Source organism: Phalacrocorax carbo, chromosome 16, assembly GCF_963921805.1.
Source record: "Phalacrocorax carbo chromosome 16, bPhaCar2.1, whole genome shotgun sequence".
Lineage (NCBI taxonomy): Eukaryota > Metazoa > Chordata > Aves > Suliformes > Phalacrocoracidae > Phalacrocorax > Phalacrocorax carbo.
Window position 1 is genome coordinate 14199126 of NC_087528.1, and position 15214 is coordinate 14214339.

Sequence of the window (15214 nt, forward strand, 5' to 3'; positions counted from 1 at the left end):
GCTTTACATGCAATGTCAAGGTGATACGACTCAAACCACTCCAGTGTGGTAGCACAAGCAGAAGCAGAGGAGCTATGCCATGCCAATCCTTGGAGAGGCCTTCTACAAACTTTGCTACCTCCAAACCCTATGAGAGGCACAGGAAAACTAATTTTGAAGGCAGTTGAAATTGATTGGAAAAATATATGTAATGTAGCTGATCTTTTCCTAGACATTAGATTTATTTTCTGCAGATCATGGTAGTGTGGGGAGGGAGAAAACATTTTCTGTGGGCTTTGGCTCTAGCTTAAGAGTTGTAAGGCCCTGTGTACAGTTCGGCTGTTGGGAGAGACTACACAAGGTGCATAAAGGTTCGATAGAGCATATGCTCAAGAAAATGGACTGTTTTTGATTTAACGCTCTCTGTTCTTTCTTTAACCATTCCACACAGATACTGAAATCAGATTTCCTCCTGGGCTCTCTGAAGGTAAGGGTTTAGTAAATGACATGTAGTTTTGCTAACTGATCCTGAGCAATGAGTGAAGCTCACCCAGACAATGGCAACGGCAGCTGGCAAAAGACCATGTTGTAGAATCAGTTTCACTGAAAAGGATACATGCTATTTCAATCAATATGAACATATTCACAGTTCTCAGTAGGAAATACTCCATTTACTGGGAAAGTGACAGATACTCAAGCTTTGCCAAGAGGACATGAGAGACAGTGACAATAATGTCTTTTGGCAGTGCAACCTGGGATTCTGGGATTTATAGATGATTAGAATTCACCCCCTGCCATCTACACAACTGCTGGAAGCCCGAAACTGAGGTTATGTTCAGAGAGGAGGCTCAGACTACAACTGAAGAAAGGTCTAAGCTTATCCTGCCTTGTTAGTTACCTCTGGGGAGAGGTCTAGAGCATTATATGCTGACTTCGGCTTACATGCAGGTCCTGAAACCAGAACACAGTTCGGGATAGTCTTGTCTCCTGTCTGATAGACAGGTCTGTTTATGTAGGGAGTCACCTTCGTGAAGAACTTAATATGCGCCATTCGTTTCTAGGTTTTCTGGGGAAGGTTAGTGATTGAGTGACTGGGCAAGTTCACCAAAGCAACAGAAGGAACCCTCCACACGTATGCCTTCCGTCCTAATACCAAAAAATGCTTGCTGAAATTGGAGCCGAAAGGGGTGGAAGTACAGGTTATTCTCCTAGAGAAGGCTGCCTTCCCTGTTCGTGAATGCATGAAGATCTAAATGTTACACCATTTCCTATCAGAGACATTCTGTAGTTTAACAGACCGTGCCCCTCGAGAAATTTTCTGATAATCTACAGGCAAAAATGCTGGGCTCTATATGCATAGAATAACAATTTCAAAGCATGACAAAGGTTCTGGATTCTGTGCTTTGAAATTCCTGGGTGTTAAAGACTCTTGAGATGCAGTGCCTCAGAATCCTGCAAGGTGCATATCCCATAGCAGAAAGGTTTTGCCGAGAGAGATCAGCACTTCTACAGCATTGTATCCAAAAGCAGCATTACAAACACCTGCAGACTCCTTTAATAATTTTCTTGCACATAAAATCAGTCCATGTTGATTGTTTCAGTACCGTGATACCTTGGAAGTATTCATCTGAGTTGTCCAATTCTGTCTCTTGATCCTTTTTAGTACCACAGTGCATCAGACAGCCCATGAAGTCGCAGGAGTTTCGAATATTTTGTTGGGTTTTTTTGTTTGGTGGTGGTTTTGGTTTTTTTTTTTTTTTGCTAGCCTGTACATTAGCTTGCCTGGGGAAGAACATTCTGTTTATGTTAGTTCCTGTCTACCTTACTTCTGTCTGTGTTATTACCAGATGCTCTTGAATGATCCATGTCAGTCCTTCTGGCTGTAGCAACCAGTAGCATCTATTTGTGTTGAAGAATTTTTACTAGATATTGCTAAAAATGTAAAACAAAACTGAGTATAAAGCAGTTTTCTGAAATATTTTCACTAGACAAATCCCTAACTGGTACATATTGGTACACATTATTTGTCTTTTAATGATTCATAACGAGTATTACTCTATATAATATGTTAATGCTAAAGGTACTTTGCAATTGAAAGTTTTTGAAATGTCATATCATGTACTTATTTACCTAGATAATACTATGCTATTAATTATTACCATCAATATACATTATATTCCTTTATTAACTAATTTTGCCACAGATCTAAAAAGATGTTTTATATTTAGTTCATACGAGAAACAGGTTTGGCTTTAGATAGGTGGTGACTGACCCTCACAATTTGTTCCAGTGCTTGGTACAGAAGAAACTAGTTGAACTTTCCCTGCTTGATATTAAAACATAGGAAGTGGAAGGGTGCCAGGAATATCTCCACTGAGAAATTATGTGTGAGAGCCAATCTGCTTAATTTATGGATCTTACTTGTGTCTAAATGTTTAGATGTCAAATGAAACAATCTAAGTGGCTTTGTGTGTGTGGCTTTGAGAAGTACATGGCTGTGCAGCTGTGTGAATAGCAGGTGAAGATACAGCAGGAGAGGATTTTGAAGACTTCTAGATTGATATTCTCTCTGCCCTCACTTGGGCACACAGGCATCCCATTTCAGAGGGATGTCTTCAAAGACAATAAGCCTCTGTCTACAAAAGGAACTTTCTTTATTAGGACTTCTTTAGTGGATACTTAAAATTAAGACAGAAGTTAAGTGCCTGATGTTGATTAGTCCTCTTCTTCCTTTTAGTCACTGAGCATGACCACTTTCTGGATAAATATAAATTACAAATGCACAGGCTCTCTGAAACCTTTCTGAATTCCTGCAGAGCAACTCCAGCCATGAGTTCAGATGCAGAGATGGCAATCTTTGGAGAAGCTGCTCCCTATTTACGGAAGCCTGAGAAGGAGAGAATTGAAGCCCAGAATCGCCCATTTGATGCCAAGGCAGCCTGTTTTGTAGTGGATGTAAAGCAAATGTATGTGAAAGGTACCATACAGAGTAGAGAAGGTGGTAAAGTCACAGTTAAAACATATGATGATACAGTAAGTGATACCAACAGTTACTCATACATGACCACTCTGTTCAGGCAGTTCCCTGGCTTAGATCTCATCTCCTGTTGTTCCCCTCTTGTTTTGTCAGACTGTGACTGTAAAGGATGATGAAGTCTTTCCCATGAATCCTCCCAAATTTGACAAAATCGAGGACATGGCCATGATGACCCACCTCCACGAACCCGCTGTGCTGTACAACCTCAAAGAGCGTTATGCAGCCTGGATGATCTACGTAAGTAGCAGCAGCAGCCTTCCTTTGTGTAGCTGGGAGGAACTGCTCTGCCAGGCTACGTGGAAGCCAACGTGGTGTCTCCCTTCCTCGCAGACCTACTCGGGTCTCTTCTGTGTCACTGTCAACCCCTACAAGTGGCTGCCGGTGTACAACCCGGAGGTGGTGGCTGGCTACCGAGGCAAGAAGCGCCAGGAGGCCCCTCCACACATCTTCTCCATCTCTGACAACGCCTACCAGTTCATGCTGACTGGTGAGTCATTTGGCAAGAATGGGAAGCCCTGATATACACCAAACTGGGCGTTTGGTTAAGGAACACTTGACAGTTCAGGCATCTTAGCTACTGTTCTACTCAGTGCCTGATGGCAACAGCTCCCATAGTCCTACAGCACAACTCAACATGAGACTGCCTGTGGCATCTTAATGACCTCTATGCTGTCAGATAATGAAGGAAAGGCAGTAGCTAGCTATATGGCTTTGTGCCCACTCTCCTAGTAAGGAATTTAAAGAAGCAGTAAAGAAAGAACACAGCAAAGAATCTGATTCCAGTTAAACAATATTTAAGCCAAGGTCTACACATGAAAGAAAACAAACAGTAGAGGAAAGCCTTATAAGGAACCACCGTTTGGAGTTAGATTTTGGGCTGCCCCATCCCTCTGCACACAAGAACACCCATGTGCAGACTAATGCAGAATTTACCTTCCTTGGTTACACAGTGATAAATACAGTTACAATACAGTTCTTTCCCTTGAAGTCAGTCAGTTATGCTGAGGAACAGAAGCCCTCCACATCTCATTTGAACATCTCTTTCTGTTACTTTGTTTTCAGATCGTAACAACCAGTCAATCCTCATCACGTGAGTATATTTTGGTATGTGTGACAAAGCTGACAGAGAAGTTGAAACGTTTACTGTTTCCTGTAACAAATATTTTTTTCATTTCAACAGTGGAGAATCCGGTGCAGGGAAGACTGTGAACACAAAGCGTGTCATCCAGTACTTTGCAACAATTGCAGTTACTGGCGAGAAGAAGAAAGACCAACAGCCTGGCAAAATGCAGGTATGTCATTGGCTCCCCTTCTAGTGTTTGCCCAAGACTGTGCCTGCAGAGCAGAAACTATCAATGCATATTTTTGAGTTGCAGGGCTACCAAAAGGCAGCAAGTATAGTGCAACTGAGGAGACAGTCAGGATGCAGCACACCTACACTCGTTTACCCCTGCCACTTAGCCTCCTTCCCTCTGAACACTAGCGGAACTCCACTTAAAGAAACATTTTATTAATGTAGGAAAGGCCCAAGACTCAGTTTCTCTCCAGTTTCCATTTACATGGAGGAAGACTTCACCAGGAAGAGGAAGATAATGTAAGGTGGCAGTTTCCTCTGTGCTGACTGACTGTGTACCTGTCCATTAGTGTTCTATGAGAGCGGCCGCATCCACAGCACTTGAGTGAGCAGTCGGTTCCCGCTGGCACGCGATTGTGCCGTCCCTATTCCTGTTTCACTCCTATTGACAGGGGAAGCGCAGACACTCTGAACGCCAGAGTGGTTGTGTTGAAGAGTCATTTCAGTTGCATCAGGTAGCAGTTTCCCCTGGCTTGTCCTCCTGCCTACGGTCAACGTAACAGCCTAAGGGTCAGCATAAGAAAAGGGACAGGTTTGGGACAGCTGGGACCACTTGCCTGACAGTTAGCAGGTAACCTCAGAAAGGATCCTTCCAGGGAATAAAGCACATACTCTGATACCCCTTTCTGCTGAGCAGCCCAGCTGCTGCAACCTGAGCCCACTGGTGCATTTGCAAGGCGTGGGCTTCATTCCCTAGCACAGAGCAAGCAACAAACATCCTTGCGGCACAAGTGCGTGTCACCACTATCTGTGAGATGGCATGTGCATCAAAGCGGGTGACATGTGTCAGCGTGCTATTTGAGTACCCAAGGGCACAGCAAAGCCTAAGGAGATTCCAAGGCTGAATATTCTTTTCACACTCAGAGGCAGGTGTCTGTGATTGATGGGTTGTTATGGTCAAGGCAAGTTCATCACAAGCACTCTTTCTATCAGCATAATTTCAGAATCTCCTGGGCTCAGCTTTCACCAGCTGCTCAGTATGCCAGGACTCATCCCAGAAAAACTTTGTGACAGCTGAGAGATGTACTGACCATGTTTGATATAAGGAAAATCACCTAGCTCTCAGACGGACAACAACCTGTCCTGCCCTCTTCTGAGTTTATTCACAAAGTACTCTATTTTTTTAGTATTCACAATCTCTGTAACAATAATACGTGCTTCTTCATAAGAACATTAAATAAAACACTCAGGTTATAGTTCCATCCAGCCCACTATCCTATCCCAGATGCAGGCTGAAATCAGACACCAGGCAAGAGTATATGAATAAGGGAAGCACGTAACAGCATTTCCCCAGAATGCCGTCTCAGCCTCCGGCACCCATCCTGTAGACAGGACTCCAGAATGAACCTGCATAAAGAATTGCACGTCATCTTCCATGCTGTTCCCTATGCATGATGCTCCCTTAAGCATTCCCTGGTCACAGCTGTGCACTAAAAAGAGGTTTGGTGCTAGTATAGTCAGCTGCACTGACACACACCCCTCTTCTCCTAAATGAGGAGGTTCATTTAGAAAGCTGAAAGGTACATGTAAGAGAGCATTACTCTAGGGATTTGGGATTTTTATTTAAAAAAAAAAATCATATAGAGCTTTATTTGCTACTGTGTTGCCTGGATTTTACAGGGTCCACCTTCATGGGGGACTAATAAAAACTAATTTAAACCCATTGTGCCATCTGCAGGCAGTGCTGGGAATGGTGCTCCCTCTCCATTGCAAGACGTTAAAGGCTGCACTGCACAGCGTGGACAAAGATCCAGCAACTTGAGCTGTGCAGTTAATCTTTCATAGGAATAAAAACAGATTATTTTTTTCTCATTCTTTGTTTTCCATCTCTGTCTTGGAAATTATCCCTGACAACACTTTCATGACCTATGTAGGGATCAGTCATGACTTTGCTAGAAACCCCAAGAAAACTTTGCTCTCGCATTTCAAAACAACATGTGATGACTCTGCTTCCCAGACTGTATTGCACAGAAAAGGAGAGACATAATGTCACAGAAGCTTCTTTCCTCCCATATTTTTGCAGTTAACAAGAGTGATGCAATATCAAAACTTTACACATTGATCATTCTTTCTGTAGTCATGCAGCAAAAAACTCAAAGAGTTTCTGTTCTCTGCTTTTTTTAAGTTTGGTATTTCAGTCTCAGGCTGTGTCCTTATCCCACTCTTCTTTTTGAAGGACGGCTGGAGATGTATTTCTGCATTTTGAAAGGCTGCTGGTTGTTTGAATGCATTTGCAAAACTTTATATTCTCCCTTGCTAGGTGCTTCCTACTAAAGGCTGTACCTCTGTGTGTGTGTCCTGGGCTCGAGTAACCTCCAGAAAAAATCCCAGAATTGTCACATTTTCTTTAGATGTCATGGCCTTTGTGAATGGGAATGTGGAAGCACCTCTCTCGTGCAGATTTCAAACTCCCTGAGCTCCACTGTAGTGACTCTGTATATGATACCCAATATATGTCAGCAGGTACAAGAAGGATACAAAATCAGATCTGTCTTTCACCACTCTTCCCTCTGAAATCAATGGCAATATTCATAAGCGATGGCTGATGAGTGCGTAAGAACTCTGCTAAATTTCAGGTTAAAATCACATATGAAGTTTAAAAATGATCTGTTTGTAATATCTCCTTTGCAATATTTGTTATTAACCAGTAGTGAAGCTTGATGAGAAGCTTTTTCTCCTATAACTAGGGAACTCTGGAGGATCAAATCATCCAGGCCAACCCGCTGCTGGAGGCCTTTGGCAATGCCAAGACTGTGAGGAACGACAACTCCTCACGCTTTGTGAGTTCACTTCAGCTTTGTTGCAATATAGACATGTAATACATGTCTCAGTCATTGGCCACAATAACCAATGGGCTGATCTGTACTGCTTGATAGGGAAAATTCATCCGGATTCACTTTGGCACAACTGGCAAGCTGGCCTCTGCAGATATCGAAACCTGTGAGTTGGAGCAAGTCAGTGCATGCAGAATTTGTGCATTTATGAGCTCAGGCTTACTAAGAGACTAACAGCATCTCTCTTTCAATTAGATCTTCTGGAGAAATCCAGAGTGACTTTCCAGCTGGCCAGTGAAAGGAGCTATCATATTTTTTACCAGATAATGTCCAATAAGAAGCCGGAGCTCATTGGTGCGTGTCAGTGGTGCTGGGGCTGGCTCAGCAAGTGCTTTCTCTTTCCACTGCAACCTGCCCCAGTGCCACCAAAGGCATCCTGTGTACTTGCAGATCTCCTCCTTATCTCCACCAACCCCTACGACTTCCCCTATGTCAGCCAAGGAGAAGTCACTGTTGCCAGTATTGACGACAGCGAGGAGCTGCTGGCAACGGACGTGAGTACAGCGGAGCACCTGCAGGGCCACCCCGCAGCCAGCCTGGTGTGCAGGCGGGGTGGTGGGGAGGAAGGGGGAGACACCCCACCTTCCCATCGCAGCACACATGCCTGTTAACAGCACCTTCTGCTTCAGCCCTTGTGCTTCTCTGGCCTGCCCCAAGTTGCCTGTTGCCTCTGCAGAGCGCTGTGGACATCCTGGGCTTCAGCCCCGATGAGAAGGTGGGGATGTACAAGCTGACAGGGGCTGTCATGCACTATGGGAACATGAAGTTCAAGCAGAAGCAGCGGGAGGAGCAGGCAGAGCCGGACAGCACGGAAGGTACTGTTGACAGCAGAGTTTGCTTGTGAACTGAACCAGGAGACAAGGCAGCAACCCCGTCCCATACAGTGCCAACACGCTGAGAATGATTATCCCTTCCAGAAACTAAATTTTTTAAGTTTGTTGTAACTCCCACGAAGTCAATGATTTAATCTGGTCTCCGCAAGGAAACAGAGAGATGTAATGATGAAGCATTGCTGCAGCCCTCCAGGCATGGGACAGGAGTGTGTTGCAGCTGAGACACTGCCTGTGCTGAAAGGAAAACATTCTCCATGGGGTTGGAGACAAGCTTCCCTTGACAATAGGTGTATTTGAGTAGCACCGAAAGTAGGCTCCTTGTAACAGAAACATCCTAGAGGACCAGGACACCTGTCTTTGTCTCTTTTGAACTCATTTGCTGTCTCTGATTCTAGTGGCTGACAAAGCTGGCTACCTGATGGGTCTGAATTCTGCTGATATGCTCAAGGCTTTATGCTATCCCAGGGTGAAAGTCGGGAATGAATACGTAACTAAGGGACAAAATGTCCAACAGGTACTTACAGAGCTGACCAGCTTTTCATTTTGTTGAGACAGCTCTTACAACTTTAAAGCTAACTCAGTTTTCATTACTGCTGTGGCTGTGTTTCTTAAAGGTATACAATTCAGTGGGTGCATTGGCTAAATCCGTTTATGAGAAGATGTTCCTGTGGATGGTTGTTCGAATCAACCAGCAGCTGGATACGAAGCAGCCCAGACAGCATTTCATTGGTGTCCTGGACATTGCTGGCTTTGAGATCTTTGATGTGAGTTACAGTAGGTATGCTTGCCCATTGATGACTTTTCCAAACTAACTAGCATTTTTTTATATTTTGAATTTGCAGTTCAACAGCCTGGAGCAGCTGTGCATCAACTTCACCAATGAGAAACTGCAACAGTTCTTCAACCACCACATGTTTGTGCTGGAGCAGGAGGAGTACAAGAAGGAAGGAATTGAGTGGGAGTTCATTGACTTTGGGATGGACCTGGCTGCCTGCATTGAGCTCATTGAGAAGGTAGATGAAATGTTTTCATTTTAGGAGAGCACATTTCTTTCACGATCATTTATTTTAGTCCAGTCATTCTTAATGAATTGACACATTACTGTTGAATGACCCTCTCACGTATGAAGTAGCAGTTTATAAAAAACAAAGCTTTTGGAATGACAGGCTGCCTCTGCACAAGCAATGATTTCCTGAACAACATGACTGTGGTAGAAGGGAGAGGGGATACATGGTATTAATTTGGTGCCTTTAACAAGAATGCCTTTAACAGTATGATGAACCTCAAGTCTTACTCCTTGCAGTCACAGATAGAATTAAGTTCTTGGTTCTAGCAACACCACAACAGTTTCTGGCCCCTCTGTCACTGCCCACTGCTACTGCACTGGGGATCTTCATGGGAATTAACCTCTCACTGCCATGTTACAAGCCAGTGTCTAGTGGTGGTACACAGCACTTACGTATCACATGCAAATCCAATATGCACGTGCCCAAAAGTCTCGCTTCTCAGGAGCATACATGCATCTGCTTCCAGCATGGTCATTCATGCCCAGTGGCCAGTGACTGATTCAGCCATCCCACGTGCATATTCACTGCTTAATATTTATACCCATGGTTATGCCTTTGCACACAAGCCTCACGTTTCTTGCTAACCTCCCACACTTCCCACCACATGGCAGCATCTACAGGCAGCTCCACCATTCACAGCTAGTGCCTGTTGCCTATTGCTATATTTAACACCCAAGATCCACACTTACTGGTCAGTGTCCACACATTTTGTGTCCCATATTTATGCAATACAGAGTACTAGAGCCAGAGGAATCAGAACACCTACACTGATCTAATACTGTAGTCTCTTTTGCAATGACAGGAATGAAGTAGACACTTCCAAGATGCAAATCATCACCTTATAAAGTACGTTCCTGATTCTGTGAAATGTCTTTATAATGCTTCCATTATAAAAGAGCAATCTGGACAGTTAACTCAGAGCTAGATTCTGTTTTATAGGCACCTACAGTTAGGCAAAATGAATGGTAACCCCAGAGCTCTCATGCAGCAGCCACACCTAGAGGGCAAAATCTTTATCCAAAACATGACATTCCTGCCCTACATCCACATCCTGTGGCTGCTACTGCTCTGCAGGATCCCCGCTCCTAGCTCTGGCACCTATCAGACGTGAACATCTAATGGCATCTTATTAAATTAAATTTAAAAAGGGGGGTTCATACAAAGAAGGAACTCCTAGAGTTCTCTCTACGCCAATGAAGTGCAGGTCACATCAGTGTCTCCAGCAAAACCAGAAGATATGTTTATCTGCACTACCAGAGGAGACCTAATGTAGCTAAGATGAAAGCTCTGATGTTGCTGAGAATGTGCCTACTTCTCTGTATTGAAACACTTCCCATTTTAAACACAATTCTGAGAAAAATTAAAAGTCTATGGTACTCTAAAGTGCCATTTACACTCCATATAAGATGAGGAAAATCTGATCCATCATATACATTCACTGGAGACAGAACAGGAGGTGTTAGATATTAGTTATCTGTGCATACTCCTGAGGAGCCATCAAATTAAGTTCACACTGAAAATTGCACCCTGATGGCCTGTAACACACATACACAACAGCATCAGTCCCGCAAACAGGATGCTGAAACCTGTTTCCAAATGATGTAGGATAAAGATGACTGAAAAAAATTATTATATGTTTATATACATATATATAACCTTTCATTCAAAGATGCATGTAAATAGTATTGTCAAGTTGCCCTGTTCACTGGTAGTAGCTTGAACAACACAGACTAATTATAGTTTGCCTGATTATTTTAGTAACTTAGTGATGTATTAAGAACTTGTGCAGTACAAATTATAGCTGCTGAAATAAGCCACAAATCATATGCAAGGTGACATTTTATTTACTTTTCCTCTCCCCACCACTTTCTTTCTTCATGTATTCCTATTTCTCCCAGCCCATGGGCATCTTCTCCATCCTGGAAGAGGAGTGCATGTTCCCCAAGGCAACTGACACCTCTTTCAAGAACAAGCTCTACGACCAACATCTGGGCAAGTCCAACAACTTCCAGAAGCCCAAGCCTGTCAAAGGCAAGGCTGAGGCCCACTTCTCCCTGGTGCACTATGCTGGCACGGTGGACTACAACATCTCTGGTTGGCTTGACAAGAACAAGGATCCCTTGAATGAAACTGTTGTGGGGCTGTACCAGAAATCATCCTTGAAGCTGCTGTCCTTCCTTTTCTCTAACTATGCTGGTGCAGAAACAAGTAAGTGCTTTTTCATGACGATCAATAAGGCAAGACTCAACTAAAGACTACTTCTGCTTCTCCTCTCTGTGGTACACTCTAGACTCTCTATCATCTCCTAATGTGACCTTGTTCCTGTGTGCACCCAGATACGCCAAAACTAAGATAACGACATGCAGAACTGCTGAAAACACCACCTTCATGTGGTGCAGAGAAGTAAAACTCAGCAAGTCCAAAACAAAGTAATAGGAGGTGTATGTTTCCAGCCTTACTGTGTTGTGAATTATGTGCATGCTCACTCATCTTCTAGACAGGTGCCAAATACACCTGCAAAGAGCAAGCACTTTAGAGTCTTTGGGGACAGAGATTTTTTTTCTTGAGGTGAACTGAAAGAACTAAAGGAAGGCCACGGAACTATTGCATATATAGCTGAGCAGTCTTGGTGTCGCAAGAGAAAATGGGAGAGACAGAGAATATAATTTAGAAGTCCTCTAAAGGCATCTAGAGAGCAGTCCAGTCTCTTGGGTTTTTTTTTTTTGTGGCTGAAGACCATCAAGTTGGACAGTCAACAGGTCTGCCTTACCAAAAATGGCCACACACATTTCTACCAAAACCCCCAATATTCTGGCAGCCTGGAAGCTGGGCAAAAAAGAAGAGGCAGTATACAGCAGTAGTCAACTCAGCCATCAGGCATATGGACAGCAGGGTTTCAGGCTCAAGAGAGTACTGCATGGGGGCTTTCTTGCAGTTCAGTTTGTATGACATACCAATGTATGCTCATAAGAGCTCGTAGGAGCAAGCTCATAGGATGAGTCAGCTGTAGTCCTTGCAGGTGTCATCAATATAAGGAAGGTGAGAAGAAAAGGCTGTGGGGATAAAATTTTGGATAAGGCATGAAGTTCAAAGCACAAAGACTCCATTTAAGTCTCAATTTAATCTGCTTCAATGGTGCAGAAAATCTGAAAAGGCACTGAGCTGCTTGGACTTGTATTCCTGAGGCTAGCATTTTCCTCCTGCCTTGGGGCTGCCATAACTCAGAACAGATCCCTGGAACATGGAACATTGGGTGAGGAGACTTTTCTAAAGAAAACCTCACTGCACTGATAGACGAATGTCCACTGCAGAGCCACACTCTTGTGACCTTTCACCTAATAAAAAAAAGAAAAAAGGTTGTACATCTGTAAGTAAAACCAGTGTGACTTGTAGCAGAGTACACTGTTATGAAACTTACGTCAGGTCATAGTGTTCCATGCCTCCAAAACGATATACATTATGATGCCACCTGAATCATGCATCTGAGACCAAACATACCATACACAGATCAACAACCAGCTAGCAGCAGTTCACCAAAACTCTCATGCAGCAGTGGGTCACTATTTACAATTAAAAAGCAATTATTTTATTGGCCCACAAGCAAAGAAAGGAAGGTGAGGGCTAAAAAACATACTGCTTACTCTAACCGTTCACCTCCTATCTACTTTGTCCAAGGTGATGGTGGTGGCAAGAAAGGTGCTAAGAAGAAGGGGGGCTCTTTCCAGACAGTGTCTGCTGTGTTCCGGGTATGTGAATTTCCTTTTAAATGATCCATGCTTCCACAAAAATGATCTGAGGGCTGGAGCACCTCTCCTGTGAAGAAAGGCTGAGAGAGTTGGGGTTGTTCAGCCTGGGGAAAAGAAGGCTGAAGGGACACCTTATTGCGGCCTTTCAATATATAAAGGGGCCTTATCAGAAAGAGAGGGAAAGACTTTTTACCAGGACCTGTAGTGACAGAACAAGGGGCAAGTGTTTTAAACTGAAAAAGAGTACATTTAGTCTTGACATAAGGAAAAAAATTTTTTACAAAGAGGATGATGATACACTATGACAAGTTGCCCGGAGAAGTTGTGGATGCCCCATATTCCACAGGGCTTGGAGCAACCCGACCTAGTGAAAGAGGTCCCTGCTATGGCAGGGGTGTTGGACTTGATGATCTTCATAGGCCCCTTCCAATCCAAACCATTCTGTGTTTCTATAACACCTTGGCATTTTAATAAAACTGCAAAAGCTGTGTAGGTCAAAGCTCAAACCCATGTTTTGTTCTATCACAGGAAAATCTAAACAAGTTGATGACTAACCTGAGAAGTACCCATCCTCACTTTGTGCGTTGCCTGATTCCTAATGAGACCAAGACACCTGGTATGTCTGTCATTATAGTCTAAAGATGAAGGGCTGACAGGAATTGGCCTACCTAGCTTCCACACCAACTTCTTCCAGAACTGCTCCCTTTGCATGTGAAGATGGGGGTTGGCCTGCAGAACAGTGCCCAAGTAAACCTTCTTGTATTGTTTGCTGTGACTGTAAAATTTTGAGTATTACATGGCCCACAACACTTACCCATCTTTCCTTAATCTGTGTACAGAGCTGAAGATGATAAAGATAGGATTGATTACAGCTGATGAAATAGTCTGTTGTGGGTAACGGCATTAGCAAATCCCTAACAAATGCATAGCTTTAAGGACAACTGTGTCGCTCAGAACTGTTGGGTTCAGCCCAAGACCACTTACCAGTTTTTAAATATTCAGTGTTAGGATCTGATTCACTGAGCTGGAGAACTGCCAAAGAAATTATATATCGTTTGGAGAATTCTGTGAAATTCTGGGTGCTGCTAGCACTTGGAAAGCATTCTGATCTAAAGTTACTTTTTTTCCTTTATTCAATTAAACATTAAACTCTCACAAAGAGTTTAGTTTCTGAGAACAGTCAAGTTTGGGAGTATTTTCATATGGCCATTAAATTAAAATACTTGGGGAGAGACTTGCCTGTGTGGATTTTAGGAGTCTAACCGTTATGAGGTCTGATACCACCGGAACAATAAGGTAGATACTGGTAGAATGTAGTGGATGCAACAGGAAAACCAGGAAACAGGAACTTAGCATTTGCTTAATCTGCTGAGGAAACAAAAGACTAATTTCAGAATGTTTCTTACCTTTCCTGTTCATGTCTCTCTTTGTAACCTTGAAGACCACAAGCACGATTTAAGCAACACACATATGTACGACATTCACATTTCAGCTGCTCCTCTAAACTCCTTTTATATTGAGTGGAGAGAAGCTGGCATTTTAAGGTATGGCTCATCTGGCCCTTTTCATACATCTATCTTAGGATGAGATGAATCACATCCTGGAAGAAACTCTTTCACTCCACTGACTATAAGTGAAGCCCAAATGGAAATGTCCACACTTCATACCCTGAAGTGAAGGAAGAGGACTCCCACTGGGGTCCTGACAGTCGAGAAGGTGTACAGAGGGATTTAAGTGAACCTACTAAAATAGAAAAGCATATTTGAATGAATTATGTTGCCAGATACGGCTGTCATTTTGATGTTCAGTTTATTGTTTTTGACAGAGATGACTCAGAGGGAACCTTGACTTTTGCCTTTTAAGAAAAAGTAAAGTACTACCGTGTGAGCGCAATTAAGGATGATGAAGTGAAGGAAGAGAAACTGGAGATGTTCCGATTTCTAGCTCATTTTAGGCTGCTTATGCTTGACTTTTCTAACTATCCCTTTGGTACAACTTTATTGCTTACACTGAAAAGCTGAAGTTAAGGGTATGGACCATTCAGTACTAATTAATGTCTCCAGCAGCTGATGGGAATTTCTGTATGACAAAGTGATTCCAAGAGGGTTTTATTCTGCCAGTTGTACTTTGTAATACTTGGGAATAAGTCTTAGAAGTACAGTTGATTATTATATCCAATAGATATTTTAGGAGGAGAAAGAGAATTCTTCCAATTTTAGTCAACTGTCCTCTACAGGCAGACTGAGAGCTTTAAGCAACCTGCTTCTCCACTCCTGTGTTGGAATCGATCTAACTATCACATCTAATCAGGTTCCAGTAAGGTCAATACTTGCATGGCAGATCCAACATAAAATCTTACCTAAC

General features: G+C 43.1%; 1 protein-coding gene across 1 annotated transcript in view; it reads left to right on the plus strand.

The window, feature by feature from the left end:
• The first annotated feature begins 2808 nt into the window (after window positions 1-2808).
• Window positions 2809-15214, plus strand: part of LOC104049508 (myosin-13) — a 33230-nt gene continuing 20824 nt past the window's right edge. The window contains exons 1-17 of the mRNA XM_064467261.1: window positions 2809-3012; window positions 3110-3253; window positions 3347-3503; window positions 4079-4106; window positions 4197-4308; window positions 7058-7150; window positions 7247-7310; window positions 7400-7498; window positions 7595-7698; window positions 7881-8019; window positions 8433-8551; window positions 8652-8801; window positions 8880-9050; window positions 11003-11312; window positions 11944-11961; window positions 12780-12850; window positions 13379-13466. Of these exons, the coding sequence (XP_064323331.1) occupies window positions 2809-3012; window positions 3110-3253; window positions 3347-3503; window positions 4079-4106; window positions 4197-4308; window positions 7058-7150; window positions 7247-7310; window positions 7400-7498; window positions 7595-7698; window positions 7881-8019; window positions 8433-8551; window positions 8652-8801; window positions 8880-9050; window positions 11003-11312; window positions 11944-11961; window positions 12780-12850; window positions 13379-13466 (2071 nt within the window). The remainder of the gene's footprint in view (window positions 3013-3109; window positions 3254-3346; window positions 3504-4078; window positions 4107-4196; window positions 4309-7057; window positions 7151-7246; window positions 7311-7399; window positions 7499-7594; window positions 7699-7880; window positions 8020-8432; window positions 8552-8651; window positions 8802-8879; window positions 9051-11002; window positions 11313-11943; window positions 11962-12779; window positions 12851-13378; window positions 13467-15214) is intronic.